Source organism: Melanotaenia boesemani, chromosome 13, assembly GCF_017639745.1.
Source record: "Melanotaenia boesemani isolate fMelBoe1 chromosome 13, fMelBoe1.pri, whole genome shotgun sequence".
Taxonomy (NCBI): Eukaryota; Metazoa; Chordata; class Actinopteri; order Atheriniformes; family Melanotaeniidae; genus Melanotaenia; species Melanotaenia boesemani.
The window spans coordinates 28,814,607-28,832,374 of record NC_055694.1 but is presented as its reverse complement, the minus strand read 5'-3'; the positions used below and the strand labels follow the sequence as shown (position 1 = coordinate 28,832,374).

The 17,768-nt window shown below is 38.9% G+C and overlaps 1 protein-coding gene across 1 annotated transcript in view; it reads left to right on the top strand.

Moving 5' to 3' along the window:
- Window positions 1–2,449: 2,449 nt before the first annotated feature.
- ntsr1 (neurotensin receptor 1 (high affinity)) overlaps window positions 2,450–17,768 on the top strand; it is an 85,254-nt gene continuing 69,935 nt past the window's right edge. Inside the window, exon 1 of the mRNA XM_042004808.1 lies at window positions 2,450–3,188. Within this exon, the coding sequence (XP_041860742.1) occupies window positions 2,529–3,188 (660 nt within the window). The 5' untranslated portion in view covers window positions 2,450–2,528. The remainder of the gene's footprint in view (window positions 3,189–17,768) is intronic.

Below are 17,768 nucleotides of genomic sequence, written 5' to 3'. Positions count from 1 at the left end.
GCAATCAAATTTAATTTTTGAAGCATGTTTCATATGTCAGTTGTAACACAAAGTGGTTTAGTTGTTAAGATAATTCCCTCATGCCCTTCCAGCCACCAGGCCTCCACTCGGACTGACAGTCTGTCTGCATTCAGTCATCTCTGTGACATTTCTGCATTGTGTGCATTCAGTGTTCTTCATTTAGATCTGCTTGCTACAGATCCAAACATCATTTAATAATTGTTATATAAAAAACATTCTAAAAGTAATAGTAATAGTATAATAGTACTGCAGTCTTTGTTGAATTAATTTATTCTTCACTGAGAGCCTCTGCTGAAGACAACGAGGCTGCAGCCTCCTCTCCAGCAACTTCTACAGGTGCCTGAATTTAATACATTACTTTAAATTTTACAGCTGTGGCATTAAATTGCAGTAGCTATGGATTGTCTTTTCATTATAAATTTTTTAAAATGATTTTCTTGTTGGCAACATACTGTTACAGTCTGTCCTGCCGCTCCTCCATTCACTCCTCACGTCCCTGATCCTCCACACCTGTTCCTCATCCTCTCATCATAATCAAGTCAACCTGCCACACCTGTCTTCCTTTGCTCTCCAGTCCTTATATACTCCACCATCTCAGTTACTCCTGGTCGGACCTCAAACCACACACCCTATGGACTCACTCCCTCTCCATTCCCGGATTCCTCACCTCTGTATCGGTAACAGTATGTTTCTCTTCAATATACCAGTCTTCGAATAAACCTGTTAACGTTTCCTTGTCTCCCTGGAGTCCTTGTGTAACACATACGACAAGGTGACGTTGTCCATCAGTATTATTGTTACGAACCTGGATGCGCTGCTCCCCTCCCTCCACGCTCTCACCTTACCAGCCCGGAGGAGCTGCAGGTCAGGCGAGGAGGTGTCATCATCACAGAATATTTTAGCTTCTTTTAGTTTTTATAATTTTTTGCTCTAGTTTTTATTTATGAAGAAATTAAATGGACGTCAAATGAGCATAAAGAAAAGAGAACGTAAAAAAATATATATTTATTTATTCATTTATTTTTTGGATGGCAATTTGGTGTCCCTTCCAACAGATGGTGCCCTAGGTGACCGCCTAGGTTGCCTATGGCCTGCCCTGTTCTTACACAATGAACAGATAAAAGACAAAGTACATTAATAACATTGAAGCATTTATGAGCAACTCAAACACTAATAAAATGACAATGAAAAGAAAAAGTTTTAAGAATAGATTTAAAAACTCACTTATGAATCACTTTTTCCTTAGATTCAAGATCTTTATGGAAGCATGATAAAATTTTGAGGAGTCTCGGCATAAGCACACATAAATAAGAAAATAGAAATATAACAGGCACGCTTAAATAAGTAAAAATAAATATATAAAACACATAAAAGATATAAGATATATTTATAGAAAATTAGAAAAAATTCACAGCAGACAGGATAATATTTACAGGGTGGATAAAGTGCATCCTATTGCAATGACGGAGGTCTGTGTGTGTGTGTTTGAGAATAACTGTTCCATTTGTAAGGGTGCATGACTGAAAGTTCATTCAAAACTCAAAATTTTTAATGAACAATGGAAATACACAGAAATGCAGTTTCAAGTTCAAATGTAGTATTTGAAGTCAATGTAGTGATTTCAGAAATAGTGAGATGTAATAAATGTTCAAAGTAAAAAAACAACAACAAAAAAAAAAAAACAAACAAACACACTGGTTCCATGCCTAATACTTGACCTTTACATTTCCTTTCACATTATCTTTGACCCAATGATTGAAAGTCCTTGTAAATACAGAAATTCCATCCCTCAAACAACATTTTTTTGGGGTATGATATCATTCTTAAATAAAACAGGTCACATTATAAGCAGTTTTGTTTTACATATTACTTTATATTTCCCAGTGACGGGCTGTCAGACAAACAAAGTGAACTCTGGAACAGAAGTTTCCCTCAGGCAGAAACATTTCAGACTTTAGACAAAAGTAATTTCCTGAGAGTGTGAGAAAAATCAGGGGCAGAATCCCCGCATCTGAGGCTGCAGAACATACATACACAAGCCTTGCAGTAACTGTGTGGCCCTATGTGCAGGAAATGCGTGTGTTTAGACTAATTTTCAAGGCAGGGACGTGTCCACTTGAAGAATAAGATCTGTAGACGCACCTTTGAGTGTTTAACAGTGTGGAAAGATGCTGCCTTTGTGTTTGTGTGTCATAAAAAAGCTCCCTGAAAAGCTAACTAATGTAAAAGAAAGGGTGTAAGATATGCAGTCTGAGATTCTCAAATCATTAATTTGTCATTTTTTTATGTTTCCAAGGCGAAATGGCAAAGGGTCCATTCAGTCTGTCAGTGCGTCATCGAAGCAGCGCCAATGGAAAAGGCGCCTCCTGTTGTGCCAAACATAAAAGCTGCTGTCCTCCGACTTCCACAGACTTGATCCCGTTTTCTTGCAGTGAAAGCGACCGTTTGAGCACTCAGTCGGAACAATCCCAACAGTTCTGTTTCCATGTTTGACATATAAAAACAAAATGGATTTCAACTTAACGCTCTCAGCAAGCAACTTTGGCGCGCTGGCTCAGGGACTTTTGGGGAATAGCTCACTGTTTCCGTTTGAAAACAACACGGTTGCTTCTAAAGCGGAGGAAGAAGATTTGGAAGTCAACACGGACATTTATTCCAAGGTGATAGTTACTGTCATCTACGTGTCTCTATTTGCTGTGGGCTCTTTGGGGAATTCCATAACCCTGTACACTCTGCTGACGAAAAAGACCCTGCAGAACCTCCAGAGCACTGTGCACTACCACCTGGCCAGCCTTGCTGTGTCGGACCTGCTCATCCTTGTCCTCTCGATGCCTATCGAGCTCTACAACTTCATCTGGTTCCACCACCCGTGGATGTTTGGGGACGCTGTGTGCAGAGGTTATTACTTCCTCCGGGACAGCTGCTCTTATGCCACCGCGTTAAATATCGCCAGCCTGAGCGTGGAGCGATACATGGCCATCTGCCACCCGTTCAAAGCCAAGAGCATAATGTCTCGGAGCCGCACCAAGAAGCTCATCAGCGCTATGTGGCTCGCATCCTTCGCACTCGCCACTCCGATGCTTTTCATCATGGGCCAAGAGACACGCAAGGAGGAAAATATATGCACCGCCATCGTCTCTACTGTCACGTTGAAGAGTGTGCTCCAGGTGGGTGTCTCCAGTGTGGCACTTTACGCACCTATAAAATATTTAAAAGAAACATTTTAAACATGACTGTCTATAATCATTAATTCGTGCTTATTATGAATTATATGTGTGGTGCATTCTATTTATTTTATATTGGATAGACGTGTCAGAGCGCTTGAGTCAGCATTTGAATTACAGGATTGCGGCTTTACGCGCGGCTGCGTCTCCGGGCTTTTACCGTTACATTAATGTTAATATTGTCATAGAGTACTTTGTTATCAAGCCACCATTAAATGTACTATAAACCTTCTCTAAATCAACAACATCAAACTTCTTTATTGATCAGACAGATAAAAATCTTCAGCTTTTAATACACTAGTAAAAAAAAGTAAAGATTAGTTCAGTCAGGTCAACATTAGGGAATATCCAAAACAGACTTTATTAAGAAAGCAAGTACAGTAAGATGCTACAGGTGTGATGCAGTAATTTAAAAAAAAATCTGATTCACTGAGTATGCTTTCTGCTCAGATATTGCTAGAAATATGTCCTTGTTCAACATTAACTAAAACACATCTTATGTTGGTTTAATACCTTCACAATTTCAGTTATGTTCTCTATAGTTTTATGTTATTTATCTGATCCAGTTTTACTTTTTACTGAATTAGTTTGTAACTGCTTCTTGTGCCTTTTAACCAAGCTGAAAGGAATGCTGTAAATATAAGTGTTAATAATGTCACAAAATGACAGCAAACAGAGCTCAGCTCTCCTGAAAACTCACCTATGGGTGACACTGGACTTCCAAAAGTCCTTGTTAAGATTTTATTTTTCATAGGGTTCCTGGTGTTTCTTAAGTTAAAAGAACAGCATTAATTTGTCAACAATGTGTTTTTATTTTTGTTTATTATACATTACATTTCCTGAATACATTTATTATTTTAAACAATTTATCATTGATTCCCCCATTGGCTGTTCATTCTTAGTGGCACTCAACTCCACACTCATCTGTGGTATTGGGTCAGTAACAAGGTTGACTGGTTTAACATCAGTGGATTTTGTGACTTTGATGATGATGTGAGTGTATTTCTGAACTGAGATGTGGGTGACCCATTCATTTTCAGTGAAACTGGCTCATTATTGTTTGTTGTGTGCCATGACAGCTAGAAGGCTGGACAGGGTGGCACTGTGTACCTCTGACAGTGGTGTAGTGGTCCCTTGAGAAGTGGGTATGCTCTTAATTTTTCCCCGTTTTTTTAGTAGCACAGAAAAACACCTTTTAAGAAAAAGGGCCATGCAAGGCTACTCCAATTACTATTTACCCCAAAAGTATTTGCTTCTTGTCACATGATTGCTGTTGCTCCGGGAGGAGGGTTATAAAATTGCACAACCAATACTGGCTCAAAGACTAGAGAGACAATAATGCCTGGAGAGTAAACTATTCCTTATTTTCGAATGAATAATGAATTCTGGAATGACAACTATTCTCTCATCCGATCAGGAGTAATTTGTACTACAGATGTAACTGTATCCACAACTGTTTGAGCGTGGTCCTTTTCTCCCACATACAGAACATCCAAATGGACACACCCACACAGACACACAGACACTGTGTCCACTGTTTCAGAAGTCACCCAAACTAGCAATCTATCTAAACTTACCCACATTTTGGTTTTGGATCCCAACCAGATGTTCTGGGATCAGTTGACCCCTGACATGGTTTTAACAGCATTTACAAGGTCTAGCAAAAAAAAAAAAAAAAATTTTTTTTGATGTCTTCATCGGAAGTTGTACCTGCATCGTTAGCTGTTGGCAAAGAGGCAGCATCTCTTTCCCTGTGAGCATCCCTACGGGGGTGGGGGACGTAGCGGGCATGGGTGTCAGGCTAATGTTTACAGAGCTGCTGGCTAACTTCACAAGCGTAGCATTAGCTGAGCTACTGGATGATGTACATCCACAAAGACATTTATAACTGTAAAAGCTAATTTTAGTTTGAACTGCTTGGTTCATCTTTTATTCCAAAGGTGAAAATTTCTTAAGTAAACTTGTAAACGGTTCGCAGAGTTTTCCTCGGCTAAAGTTAACCAGTTAAATCAGTGAAACAGTGAGTACTATCCAAGGGTGTAGGTTTGATTTTCACATTGGAGGGGACATAAAATTATTCTGCAGAGCCAATGGATGACAAGTGTTTTACTGCAGTTATGATTCACTCACTTATGAGTTTAATGCACAATATTTTATTCAGTTACCGGCATTAAGATGTGGTATTTTTGCTAAACTGAAAACAAGTATATTTTACTTGATGATTTCTGGGATTTAATGAGATGAAGAGATCTGTTGGCATATTGGCTTCATATGAACATTGTCCATACCAAGGTGAAAACTGCTTTCATAAACAGAAATGTTCTGTAATACCTCACTACAAGAAATTCACTACATATGGAGGCGCTTACCCATATCACTCATGGGGAGGGTTGCCACAGTTAAAATGATGGTTCTATCTAAAGTAAACTACCTGTTTTCAGTGATACCCACTAAACCATCCTCCAGCTGGTTTAAGTCACTGGACTCACATATATCTAAATCTTTATGGAAAAACAAGCCATCACGTATCAGTCTAAAAACTTTACAACAGACTAAAGATAGAGGTGGATTGGAGCTACCCAACTTTAATCATGTTTTCTTAGCTAACAAGCTGCAGTATATCTTCAAATGGCTTAAACCTAGCAGTCTGGATGAACCATGGTTAGATGTAGAGCAAGCGTTATGTGAGGATCTGGTTATCTCTGACCTGCCATTCATCAGCTCAACCATTAAAACACATAAGTGTTTTAAAAGCATTAATATCAGTTCCTCTTTAGTGGCTTGGTGGGATTTTCTAAAAATAACCAAATCCTCACTTTTTCCATGTAAGTTTACACCCCTCTGGAACAACCCTGACATCCTGCAAAACAAAAAGCTTATCAATTTTACTCAATGGAAAAATAAAGGAATAAAACAGTTAGAACATATAATAGAAAATGGAAACTTCTTCTCATTTAATATTCTCACTTCACAATATGGAATCAGCAGCAAAACATTTTTAGAATATCACCAGCTTAAATCTATCATATGTAAAAAATATACCATTAATCAATTAAACTTACAGCTACTTATTAGGGTGGCAGAATTCATGAATCTCAATGCCCCAAAGCTATTATCAAAAACATATAGACTATATCTAAACTAGAAGACTCAATCTGTCTTCCAACTTCAAAATGGGAGGGTGACTTATCCAGTAACTTTAATAAAGATAAATGGTCACAAATATGTTTAAACACCTTTAAAATCACTAAGAATTCAAATATGCAACTGATACAATTCAAAATTCTGCATAGAACTCATTATACAGGACAAAGGATGCTCAGGATGGGTCTGTCACAATCAAACATCTGCCCACACTGCAATGAAAACACACCTGACAACTATCTCCATGCCTTGTGGTCCTGCACACCTGTCCGCAGGTTCTGGCTTCAGGTATGTGTGGACATGTCAACATGGTTTAAATGTAATATTCCTGCAAACCCCACACTGTGTCTACTAGGTGACTTGGGTGACATTAATATGGCAATTAACTCTGCACACATGATACGCACAGCATTATGCATCGCAAAGAAAACTATCCTTGTGAACTGGAAAACCAAAAATAATCTGTGTATTCAGCATTTTAGGAATCTCTTAGTTGACCACATCAGTAGTGAGACAATGTCTGCCTCCTCAAAGAACCATTTAGCTGAATCTCATTCCCTCTGGTCCACTGTGCTTAGCTCAATCACTTAGTGTAGGTGGAGGACTGTGACCTTGTTGCTTTGAGGGTTGGAAAATGGTCGGGTGTTATATCTTTACTTGCACATGGAGTGTCCTAACTAATAAAGACGACACGGAGCCCGGTCTAACTTCATGCTCTTGTATTGCTCTTCACGGCATCTCAACAATATATATCAGTCACACGGAAGTGGCGATACAAAACAAAGGAAGTGCTGTCAGACCTTTCACAATAAGTCTGACTACTTATAAACGTCAATACACAACACCGGGAGTGACTGGTGGTTGTGGGTTCTTTGTGGTTTCCCGTGGTGCTCTACGGTGGGGGTGGCTCTGGGTCTGGCCCTGTCGGGGGCTGTGGGGGCCAGCGGTTGGAGTCGCCTCGCGGCGGGGGGTGAGGCCACTGGTGACGCCTGGGTCGGTTGGCAGCGGTCCTGGGCCAGGTGGCCAGGCTATTCTGGGGCGGGCTGGGCGGGGGTTCTGGGCTCTGGTGCCTGGGGGTGGTCCTTCTCCCTCCGGGGTGGTAGGGTCCGTACGTGCTGGGGGTCTGGGCCTGCCCGGATGTGCTGCCATGGTGTGGGTTGGTGCATGCCCTGGTGTCTGGTTGCCGCCCTGGGACCCAGGGTATGGCCCGGGGGCAGGAGGGGTGTAGGGGTTTGAAGGAGGGCTGAGTGGGATTTGGGGGATTATAGGGGGAGGTGCTGGGGTGTGAGACAGGGATGCTTGTATGTTGTGTGTGTGTCTATGCTTTGGATGATGTTTGTGTGGGTGTGGGGGTATGTTTGTGTGCGTGCGTATGCATGTGCTAGGATGAGTGTGAGTGTGTCTGGGGAGTGAGAGTGGGAGGGTTGTATGCTGTGTGAGTGTTTATTTTGTGTGGGTGGGGGGTGAGGAGGCATGTATGTGTTAGCATGAGCAGGAGTGTGCAAGGAAATAGGTGCGTGCATGTGTTTCTGTGTGTGGTTGGCGCAGGGTTAAGTGCACTTGTGGGGGGAACCTGGGTGGGCCTGGGGGTGGTGTGCCGTGGGTCTGCCGCTGTCCCCATCCTCTCATTCCCCGTTAGGCATGTGGGGGGGTGGGTACCTTCTGGGGTCGGTGGTGGCTCATTGGCTGTGGTCCCTGTGTGGCCCGGTCGTGGGGGGCGGCCTCTCCTGGCCTGTCTTGTCCTGGGGGACCTCCTGGGGAGCGGGGGTGCCTAATGCCACTAGAGGCTCAACATCCAGAGGGAAGTTTGCTTTAAGGGTTTAATGCATGTTCATATTCTAACAGGCTAGATGCTACAACAGTACCTACAAAAGAAACAGAAAGGGAAACAATTTAGCTTTTGCTAAACACTGATTTCAGAAGCAAGAGCAAAAGGACAACTCGACAAGATGTCATTCCACCAAACAACAGCACAGCAGCCCATTAACGCACACCTACAACTGTGCATTCTGGCTTTTAAGCAAAAATAAACGCATCAGCCCTTTCGGACGCACATTGTGTCTGAGTCAGCAAAGAAACACAAGAAAACATTTTTGACGGAAGAGGAAAAGAAAGATAGAAAGGGACAGAAGAACAAGAAATAAGACACGAGAAGAGAGGAGTCGAGATAAGACTGTCTTTTACTGGCTGGAGAGAGTTCAAAGGTAGAATGCAAGATGGATGCTCGGTCAGCTGATGGTAGGGTGAAGGAAAGATGTACTGTTTGATAAAATGTACAAGTTGAAGCTATTTGTATTAAACAAGTGGAAGTTCAGAAAATTGACTTTTGAGTCAAATCATCGCGATGAAGCTTCTCCTGGAGTATGAACTGATCAGATCAAAGCAAACATTTCTAAATGACCTCAAGAACAAGAACAAAGTTCTTGCCTCTCTTAGAGTATGACAGGCCTTACTCTACTCTAGCCCCTTATTGCCGTCCCTCTCAAGCGAGCCGCAGTACAACTGGACAGAAAGTTGAGACTCCAGTGTAAATTTTTCAAAATTACGTTGTTTGCAAAGCAGCGTCACATTTCCTTAGTACAATTTCACACTCTTTTTATGGTCTGTAAATTTGTGCAAAGATAGAATTTATATGGATCCATTCCACATGAATATAAATATAATTTACATTTGTAACATCTGAAAAAAAAAAAAAAAAAGAAAATCTGAAGGCATGGCGGCTTAATTTACCGTGACGATGAGCCATGATCGTTTATGTAGCTGAAACCCTGAACACATTCAGCTTCATAATAGCATAAAGAACACACCTGGGAGGCTGAATAGGCTAAGTTAACATAACAAGCCAGCAACTCCAACAAGTAAGTTACCGGTAAGCCAGTACCGGTAAGTTTACCAAGCTCTCGATCTCATTCCTCATCACTGAATCCACTGAATTCTTCATCCTCTGTGATGTTTCTGAACAACTCCACCAACTGTTGCTCGATTACTGTTTTCAGCTGTGTATTTTACTACCTGCAGTTTGTAATCTGCAGAATAGTATTTTTTTCTGAGGCGCATTTTGTTTGTGTTCAGTCTTTCTCAGTTGTCTTTAGGTTAATGTTTTAGTTCATTTTTTCAGTGGTACAGGAGCAGCAAATACGGTGGTTATCACAAACCTAGAGCCTTTATCAACTTGTTAAACGTCCAGACATCATTGCATTTTCATACCTCTCTGATTACAAAGATGAACTAGACCTGCTTAGTTGTTTCTGCCAGCTACTGGCGGTAAAGTTTACTCCTTGGTTCATGTCAGTATGAACTAATATTTAAAAGTGTGTTAAATTGTATATATAAGTCACACCTGACTATAGGCCAAACTGTGAAAAAAAAACTGCGAGTTATAGGCCGGAAAATACGGCACCTTTTTTCAATAATTTATTATTATTATTATAATTTTATTATTTTTAGTCCTTAATTGTTATTAAAAACTTAAATAATAAAAAAAACAACTATTATTAAAAAAAAAACTACAATTACTTAAGTAGTAATTAGAAAAATTTAATTCAGCAGTTCCAATAAAGGAAAAAGGGGTCTTGGCCAGCAGTCTTACATTCAAGTAGATAGGTCAATTTTTGTGGCTGAAGAGAGCTACTGTAGCTATCAACACCTATAGCAGCAGTTAAAGCGTTATAACCCTAGATTAAGAAACCCGGACTATCTTTTTAAGCAAAGTTTCAAAATTAATGGTAATAAAATAAAGCTCTTACTAAAATATAATGACCCTTCTGCCCTTGTTTCAAAACGTCAGACATTAAAAAGGTGGGCTGTTCATTTATGGCTCAGCAGCACCCAGAAATTGCACATCTATTTTGTAAACAAGGCACAGGAATTTACAAGCCAGTTTGCTCAGCTGTGGAAAGTTAACTTTGTGCACCAGGCCAGTGGATCTTCCTCTCCAGGGGCCATCCTTTAGTTGTAGTAGTAGTAGTGTGGAGACAAGCTCTCATTTCCTGCAAAACATAGAGATAGAGATTAAAAATCTGATATATATATATATATATAAAAAATGCTAATGTAATAAAAATATCACTTGTATTGATGTGGCATTTAGTATTACTCAGCTACATAAAGAAACAGGTCATGTTAGCTTTTGTGCCTCCTGCTCCATGTCTATCTTCATTCTTTCTTTGGTGTCTAGGACAATCTCTGCACTTATGTAGTCAGTCTTGAATCTAGGATCAAAAAACAAAGTAAATGTCCAGTAGCTCTAGTGTGGAAGGGACGCTGCATTTATCGTTAATGTAGCCAAGAACTCTTGACTTTATTTCCTTGTCCTCAGGGTTGATGTTCTCAGGAGATGGAAAACTGGCTTCAGGTATGACACAATGACATAGGCTTCACCGGACAGGGCATGTGTAATTCCTGAAGATGACCGATTGTATATTGATTCAAGGACATCTGTGCATTATTTTTAAAAGCATCAACATGACAATTTAAAGATTATTAAGAATAAAAGAGCAAAATGAATGTATGAATGAAGTGGAGGTTGTAGGACTGAAGGATGATTCAGGATTTTCCCCCCACTGTTAAAGTCCTGAAGGTTACAAAATGTAACAAAACTACAAATGAATTTACTTGGCTGCAGCCAACACTGTTCATCTTTCATTACATTAACGTGTTAGATGCTGCGCTTTTAGAGCAGTGCTAGCATGTGCATTTACTTCTGCCTGTTTACCTGTGAGCTTGTTTGCTTTTGTAGCAGTAAGTGGCCTCATGTTGTGCCACAGTAGGGTCTTGTTGTTTGTGCAGAGGGTTGAGTTTGAACTGCAAACTGACCCATTCATCCATGGAGAAGGACTTCTGCATTATTATTTTTCTGCTTGGTTGAATTGTCGGTTTTAGTGTGTGTGTGTGTGTTTTTAGCTTCATCCTGGTATTATTACTAGTGTTAAAATAGTTTGCATTTTTCCATCTAGTGACAGCAAATCACACTTGCAACAATAACTGAATTATAAAGAAAGATTGTTAGACTGGAGAGATATTGTGTGAACAATTAATCAGAAAAATGGCATTTGTAATAAGTGGCTTATCACTTCCTCATAACTAAACTGCTCAAAAGACTGCGTTCCAATGACCCTAAAAACACCATACAGTAGTATTTTAATATATATCTTATGCTCAGTACATGAGTATCTGTATGAGTGTCTGCAAATAGGAAAATCTTATGAGTCACTTTAAGACTAACCACGTTTCTGTATCTTAACCAAGAGCTTTCTAATGCCTAAACTTAACCAAGTATACTTTCCAGTATTCGTACAGTTATCAGAAAGACTGAGGGTGGAAAAATATTAAAGGGGAAATTTGCAAAAATCCCTTATCTAAGTGCTTAGAAGTGTCTCTTATGATGCTCTATGTCACTAACAGACCAAAAACTCCTATAAAAAGCAACCCTGGGATGCAATTAGCATGTATCTGACTTTAAAATTCAGCTTTTAGAAAAGAAGCCATAAATTTTTCTCAGTCATTACATCCAACCTGGGAAGTAAACTCTCCCAGCAACCTGCCCATGTGTACAGCTGATTTGCTCGCCCGTCTTCAGCCAAAATTAATAAATAAACAAATAAAATTTAAAAAGCAGTGATAACAATAAGGCTGCACAGTGAAATGTTCTGTGGCCTGCTGTATTTAAAAGCCTATATGGCTACACAAACTCCCAGAATTGGAGGAGTTATGAGCTGCCTGAAACAACTTAATTTTTAAGAGGAACACTCAAGAAAAAGTCAGTAAATACTTGCTGGTCTGCGGCAATCACTTCGAACTGACCAGTTAACTAGGACTCTTCAACAAATTACTCAAAAAGAGACTCAGCTCCAGAGGCTGTGGACCAACTTCAGACCAGGAGAATGTAAGTATTTGGGAAACATTTTCAGATATTTACATATTGGCCATGCTGAATACCTAAAGCTAACAGCTAACATTGATGCTAACGCTCTTTAATGAAGCTATTACTTTTACTCTGATCGTTCATGTCACATTTGCTTAGTGTCTTTGTTACTCTGTAGTTTTTACTTAAACAGCTGAATCTGTAAATCAGAAAACCTGCAGCTGAGCTGGATGTGTGTTTAAGAGATTCTCACCGTAGAAACTCAGCGTTTTCTACAGTGAGAAGAAGAAAACGCTGTCGTGTGTAGCTTACATTCAGACATCAGAGCTGTTGTTCTTTATAAATATAAATAAATATAAATCTGTATAAATAAATACAGAGCTCAAATTACACCTTGCCTTGTTTACAGTTGTACTTTGAAACGTGCAGCATTCATGTATATTTGTGGATGGCAGCAGTCAAAAACATTCAGCTACTCCTGTATAAGGCTGATATAATAACACATCTCATTTAGAGACAGAAAGCAGTTCACAAAAAGCAGCAAATTAAGTGTTTATATGGCTCACAGCACACAAAAAAACAATGCTGCTGTCCCTGGTGATGAAATAAACTCACCATGTTTAGAAAATATGGTTAAATTTGGTGTTAAATACACACAGTGATGAAAAATGTTTTTTTTTAAACTTAATAAACACCAGGAACAGTGTTGAAAATCAAATATTCTTGAGGATATACTAAAAAAAATTACTTTGCAAAGAAATAGTAAACTTTATTGTGTGTGTGTATATATATATATATATATATATATATATATATATATATATATATATATAAAGCAATTGTAAAATTGAACTGTAATTTTCAGTGCATGAACAAAGAACTTTAAGGTAGTATTAACTGGATAACTTGATGCCATATTTTCTCTGACACTGAAAACTTTCTACCTGTTCTCAGCTTTTTTTTCACTCATTTAAACTGTTCTTTCATCTTTGTAGTTGGAGGACTTTGTTGAGATCAGTGACCCTAAGGTTTGTGAACTTACACAATGTTTATTGCCAACATTTGGTATAGTGGCCTGCAGCTTTCAGCCTGTCTTCTTAAACTTGAGCTGACTACAACCTAAGTTTTCTTATTTATGTCTACATAAAGTAACTGACAAGACTCTTTTTCAAACATCTGCTATGCCTGCAGCATATTTACTCACTTTTTGTTTGGTTTTCCCCTTCAAAAGAACTAATCAAAACCCAGTTGAATCATAGGCCAAACAGCCACTGTTATGATTCCATCATCACAGCTGCTGGAGTTATAATTTGGCTTTCTTAACAGCTTGCTGGAAAGAAACCCTCAAACAGTGTTAATATTTTTGTGCTTGTATTATGTATTTGAATTTTAGCTCCTTAACAATAACACTCCTAGTCAGTTCTCAAGTGGATCTTTTTAGTTTGCTTGCATACCAAGTGTAATGAATTCTTACCTCACACGTGTTCTGTGAACATCTGGCTGTTTTCTGAAAAGGAAAAGACTAAACAGATCCCAGTCTGGCCAGTTCTTGCATTTGTTTTAAAGATCCATTTTGAGGAGAAGACAAGTCTTTTTTTTCCTCAGGATAATATTACTTGCTGTTCATTGCCTCTGCTTTGTTCAAATTAAATGAATTTGTACATAATAGGGATATTCTCATTACAGTAAACCACTTTTATTCAGCTGTGATTGTATCTTCAACTAGTAGTGGTTTTTAACCTCAAGTGAATGCTTGGAATTGTAATTTTATGATGACTTTATACACAGGATGTAAAATTATATTTAATTGATCTACTACTGGTGATTACGTTCCGTCTTTATTTATTTTTTTCATTTTTATTACATAAAGAGCTAAAGGATGAAGGGACAGCAATAAAATTAATCTATTTTCTCCACAGTTGGACAAACATTTTGACCTTTTCTTGGTGCTATTTAGTTGGAACAAAAAAGATCAGCTCTGCACAGCAGTGGAATCAGCTGGTTGTTATTGGTATTACTGGCATTGGTCAAACTTACTGTTAAACTCTTCAGTGTTACGATCGAATGGTATAATTATTGTGACGCAAGATAATTATTACTAATTATAAATGCAATAAAACAAGAGAGCATTGAAATCAAAATTTGTACATTAAATCTAGATGGTAAGACTTTTACAATACATATTAATGACAGTCATTTATGTTCAACCTGAGGTGAAAGGAGGCAGAACAAATTTGCATGAAATAATTGACCATAAAATTTGAGTTAAAAATGTAAAAGAGAAATTAAATGATCTGCAGGAAAGTGGAAAACAAGTTTGTCACATTCAGTCTCAAACTGGTTGAAATGGTATCAGTGGAGAATAGGGGTGTAATGGTATGCCAAATCCACGGATTGGTATGTATCTTGGTTTTAAAATTACGGTTTGGTACTTCCTCGGTAAGTAAGTAAACAAATACAAAACAGGAAAATGTTTAATAAGATTCAAATAAAGCCAAAGACAAAAAATTGCTTGTAGTAAATTTTCCATTAAAAGATTCTTAGAGAAAAATAAAGATTTTTAACGCAAACTTGTACAAATATTAATATTAATCCAAAGTTCAATGTTTTATTTTAAAAGGAAAACTTTAAGTGCATGCATGCTGTAAAAGATAAAGTAATACATAATTCGTTGCAAGGCTTTGAAATGTTTGGTTAAATGTTTGAAAAGCATGAATTCAAGGTAAAAACCCTTCAACCATTTTACAGGTTTTATTTACTTTAAAATATTTGTTATTGTTAAACACAGAAGTTGTCAGGAAATAGAAATATAATGACGTACTCTTTCACGGTTCTTTCAAATAGAAACAATTTAAATGCCATTGGAAAAAAGACCTTCATGCTTTCCATAGTGATTTTGTGGTTTGACCATAGTTCATCCAGAACGAGTTTTAAGTGAGAGTGTGCTTCCATCCACATGTGGAGAGTGCCGGGCTAGAGGGAGACTGGATCTCAAACACACAAAAAATGGTCCTAATTCTGACATTTGTAAACAGCAATGGGATTCAGATGGGACACAGTTCCTTCCTCTAGTTCCTGGTGTTCATTTGTGGCATATGATGATAAAAATGACATTAAGCTAGATATGGCTACACATTAAGCACACACTACAGAACGTTTGCCATTTTCTCAGTGATGTGCCCCTAACTCTGCATTCATCTTGCATCCTGTACTGTGAGCTCTCTCCAGACAGTCAATAATGTCCTCTTGCATTTCTTTGCTGAATCGGCCATGGTGCATATTTAAAAACAGCTGGTGTGTTTATGGTGCGTTTGATTTGACTCGGAGGTGGAAAGTTGGATCTGGGAATGTCGCCATCTTTAATAGGTGAAGTCAGGGACGCTGCTGGGCAGCAACAGCTCCAGAAATGCACTCGATAGAATGCGGAGATTTAAGGTTGGAAAGTAACAGAGGTCTCGAAAAATCTAAAAGATACAAAGATCAACGAAGAGGACCACATCCTGGACAGCTGCTACAAGAAAGTCACACATTATCATTTGTTCTATAGAATGACAAACCATTTTGTGAGTTATTAAACTTATATGCTGAAGGAGAGAAACCTGTTAATAGATATTATTTGAATCTGTAACGGGTTATCCCCGAGGAGCTACACACACACAGTGATAGAGATTTAAACAAGGTATGGTTTATTGAAACCGGGGAATGCAGGGGAAGAATCCGGATGCAGTCCAACAGAGATTGGCTGCAGGTTCCTGAAACACTGTGGGACACAGAATCCTGAAAAGGCTCCAGACATAAACAGTGGAGATCCACAATCCAAAAGCGTGGTAATCAGGCAGGCAAGGGTCATACACAGCGAGGCAAAAAACGGACTACTTAACAGGGATGGGCAGAGCTGAGTGATCATTCCAAAACATGGGTCGAAATCCAGACAGGCAGTGGGCAGGAAAAGTTTGACGTGGAATCAAGCACAAGGATGGACGTAGCAGGGTCGATAACAGGAATCTAGAAACAAGAGAAGACGCTGGAAATGAACAAGGTGAGTTATGCTGACCATCTGGCAGGGAAACAGAAACAGGAGAGGGTTGAAGTAGGGCGGGGAGCAGGTGAAGATGGTGCGTAATCAAGAAAGCTCAGGTGGAGCAGATGAGCTTGATGAGGAAGTGGAGATTCCTGACATGACATGAATCACTTTTTTTTTTCTCATGCAAAATGTGGGAGATTTTCAAAAACAGCAAAGGGAAAGTTCCCACATCAGCCTACACACAGATATTACTACATTCTGGACCGTGCAATGAAATGAATTACTGTTTGAATGTGTAAAATAGAGTTTGGATTATTCCTGCACTGAAATGTGAGGCCAAGTTAGGCTAGGTTGATGTCCCAATAATGGACTGGTGAATGTCTTTAGTCAATGGCAACTGGGGCCTGTCTGTCCTTTCACTGGCCTCTCACCTGTTTGCAGAAAACACCTCCTGCAGGGTATAGAAAGTGAATATAGATGCTATATATATATATATACATATATATATATATATATATATGCACATTGCTGGACATTGTTCTTCTTTGTAGATTATAAACATGACAGCAGACAGAAGACAGCGTTGTTAATGTCAGTGATTGTTATTGTATATGATTATAAAACAGCTCATGACGTGTGGCATGTAGCCTGTGGCCTTTGTCTAAACAGTGTCAGAATCATGTAAATATTATTCTAGGCTAAAGCCAAGATGGATGCACTTAAATACTGGTGAGGAACTGGGTCAGGACAGTTATAGGAGTAGTTTAGAAAAGAAAAATATAATTAGGTAATAAATGTGGTAATAAACAGCACACGAGCACTCAGTATCTGGAAGTTAAACGTTTTTGGATAAGGAGGAAGACTTGGAGTAGATTTTTTTTGTAGAATTTTTGTGATCTGAACCACATCAGTTTTTTATACAAGTCAAATGGGCTTTGACCTTCAGGAATTGGCAATCCAGTCTAGCCTCACATTGTTTTCCTTTCTGAGCCCTTCAATCATTCAACGCTAGTTTATATTTTTTCTTCCCTTTCTGTGTTTTATTGGACAGATTTCATTGTACAGTTCTGCATGTCATGCATCCAGCACTCTTAAAGCAGTACTTTACTTCATCAAGTAGACAAACATCTGTTTTTCTTTTGTTGATTTGTGATTGTTCTCGTCTACAATGTTTAGTCAGTGATTACTTGTTAGACATTCACTCACCATCTTGTATGCCTTGCTGTGTATACATGCTGCATCTGCTTCATGTTTAGTTAGTGGCTTCCTGTAGAGCAGAGCTGCTTTTATTGAAGCAAAATTAATGAATCATTGTGGAGTTGATGAGTATGAAGCCAAAAGTTTGTACTAAGAGACATTAAACATGTTAATTATCTCTCTAATGATCTCTCCAGGTCCCAATAATCAATCTTCCAATTTCAAGATTATATTAATTGTATTAATGTTGCTTACCTGCTGCGGTGTGCTCGCTCACTGCGGGGGTGGGGGGTGG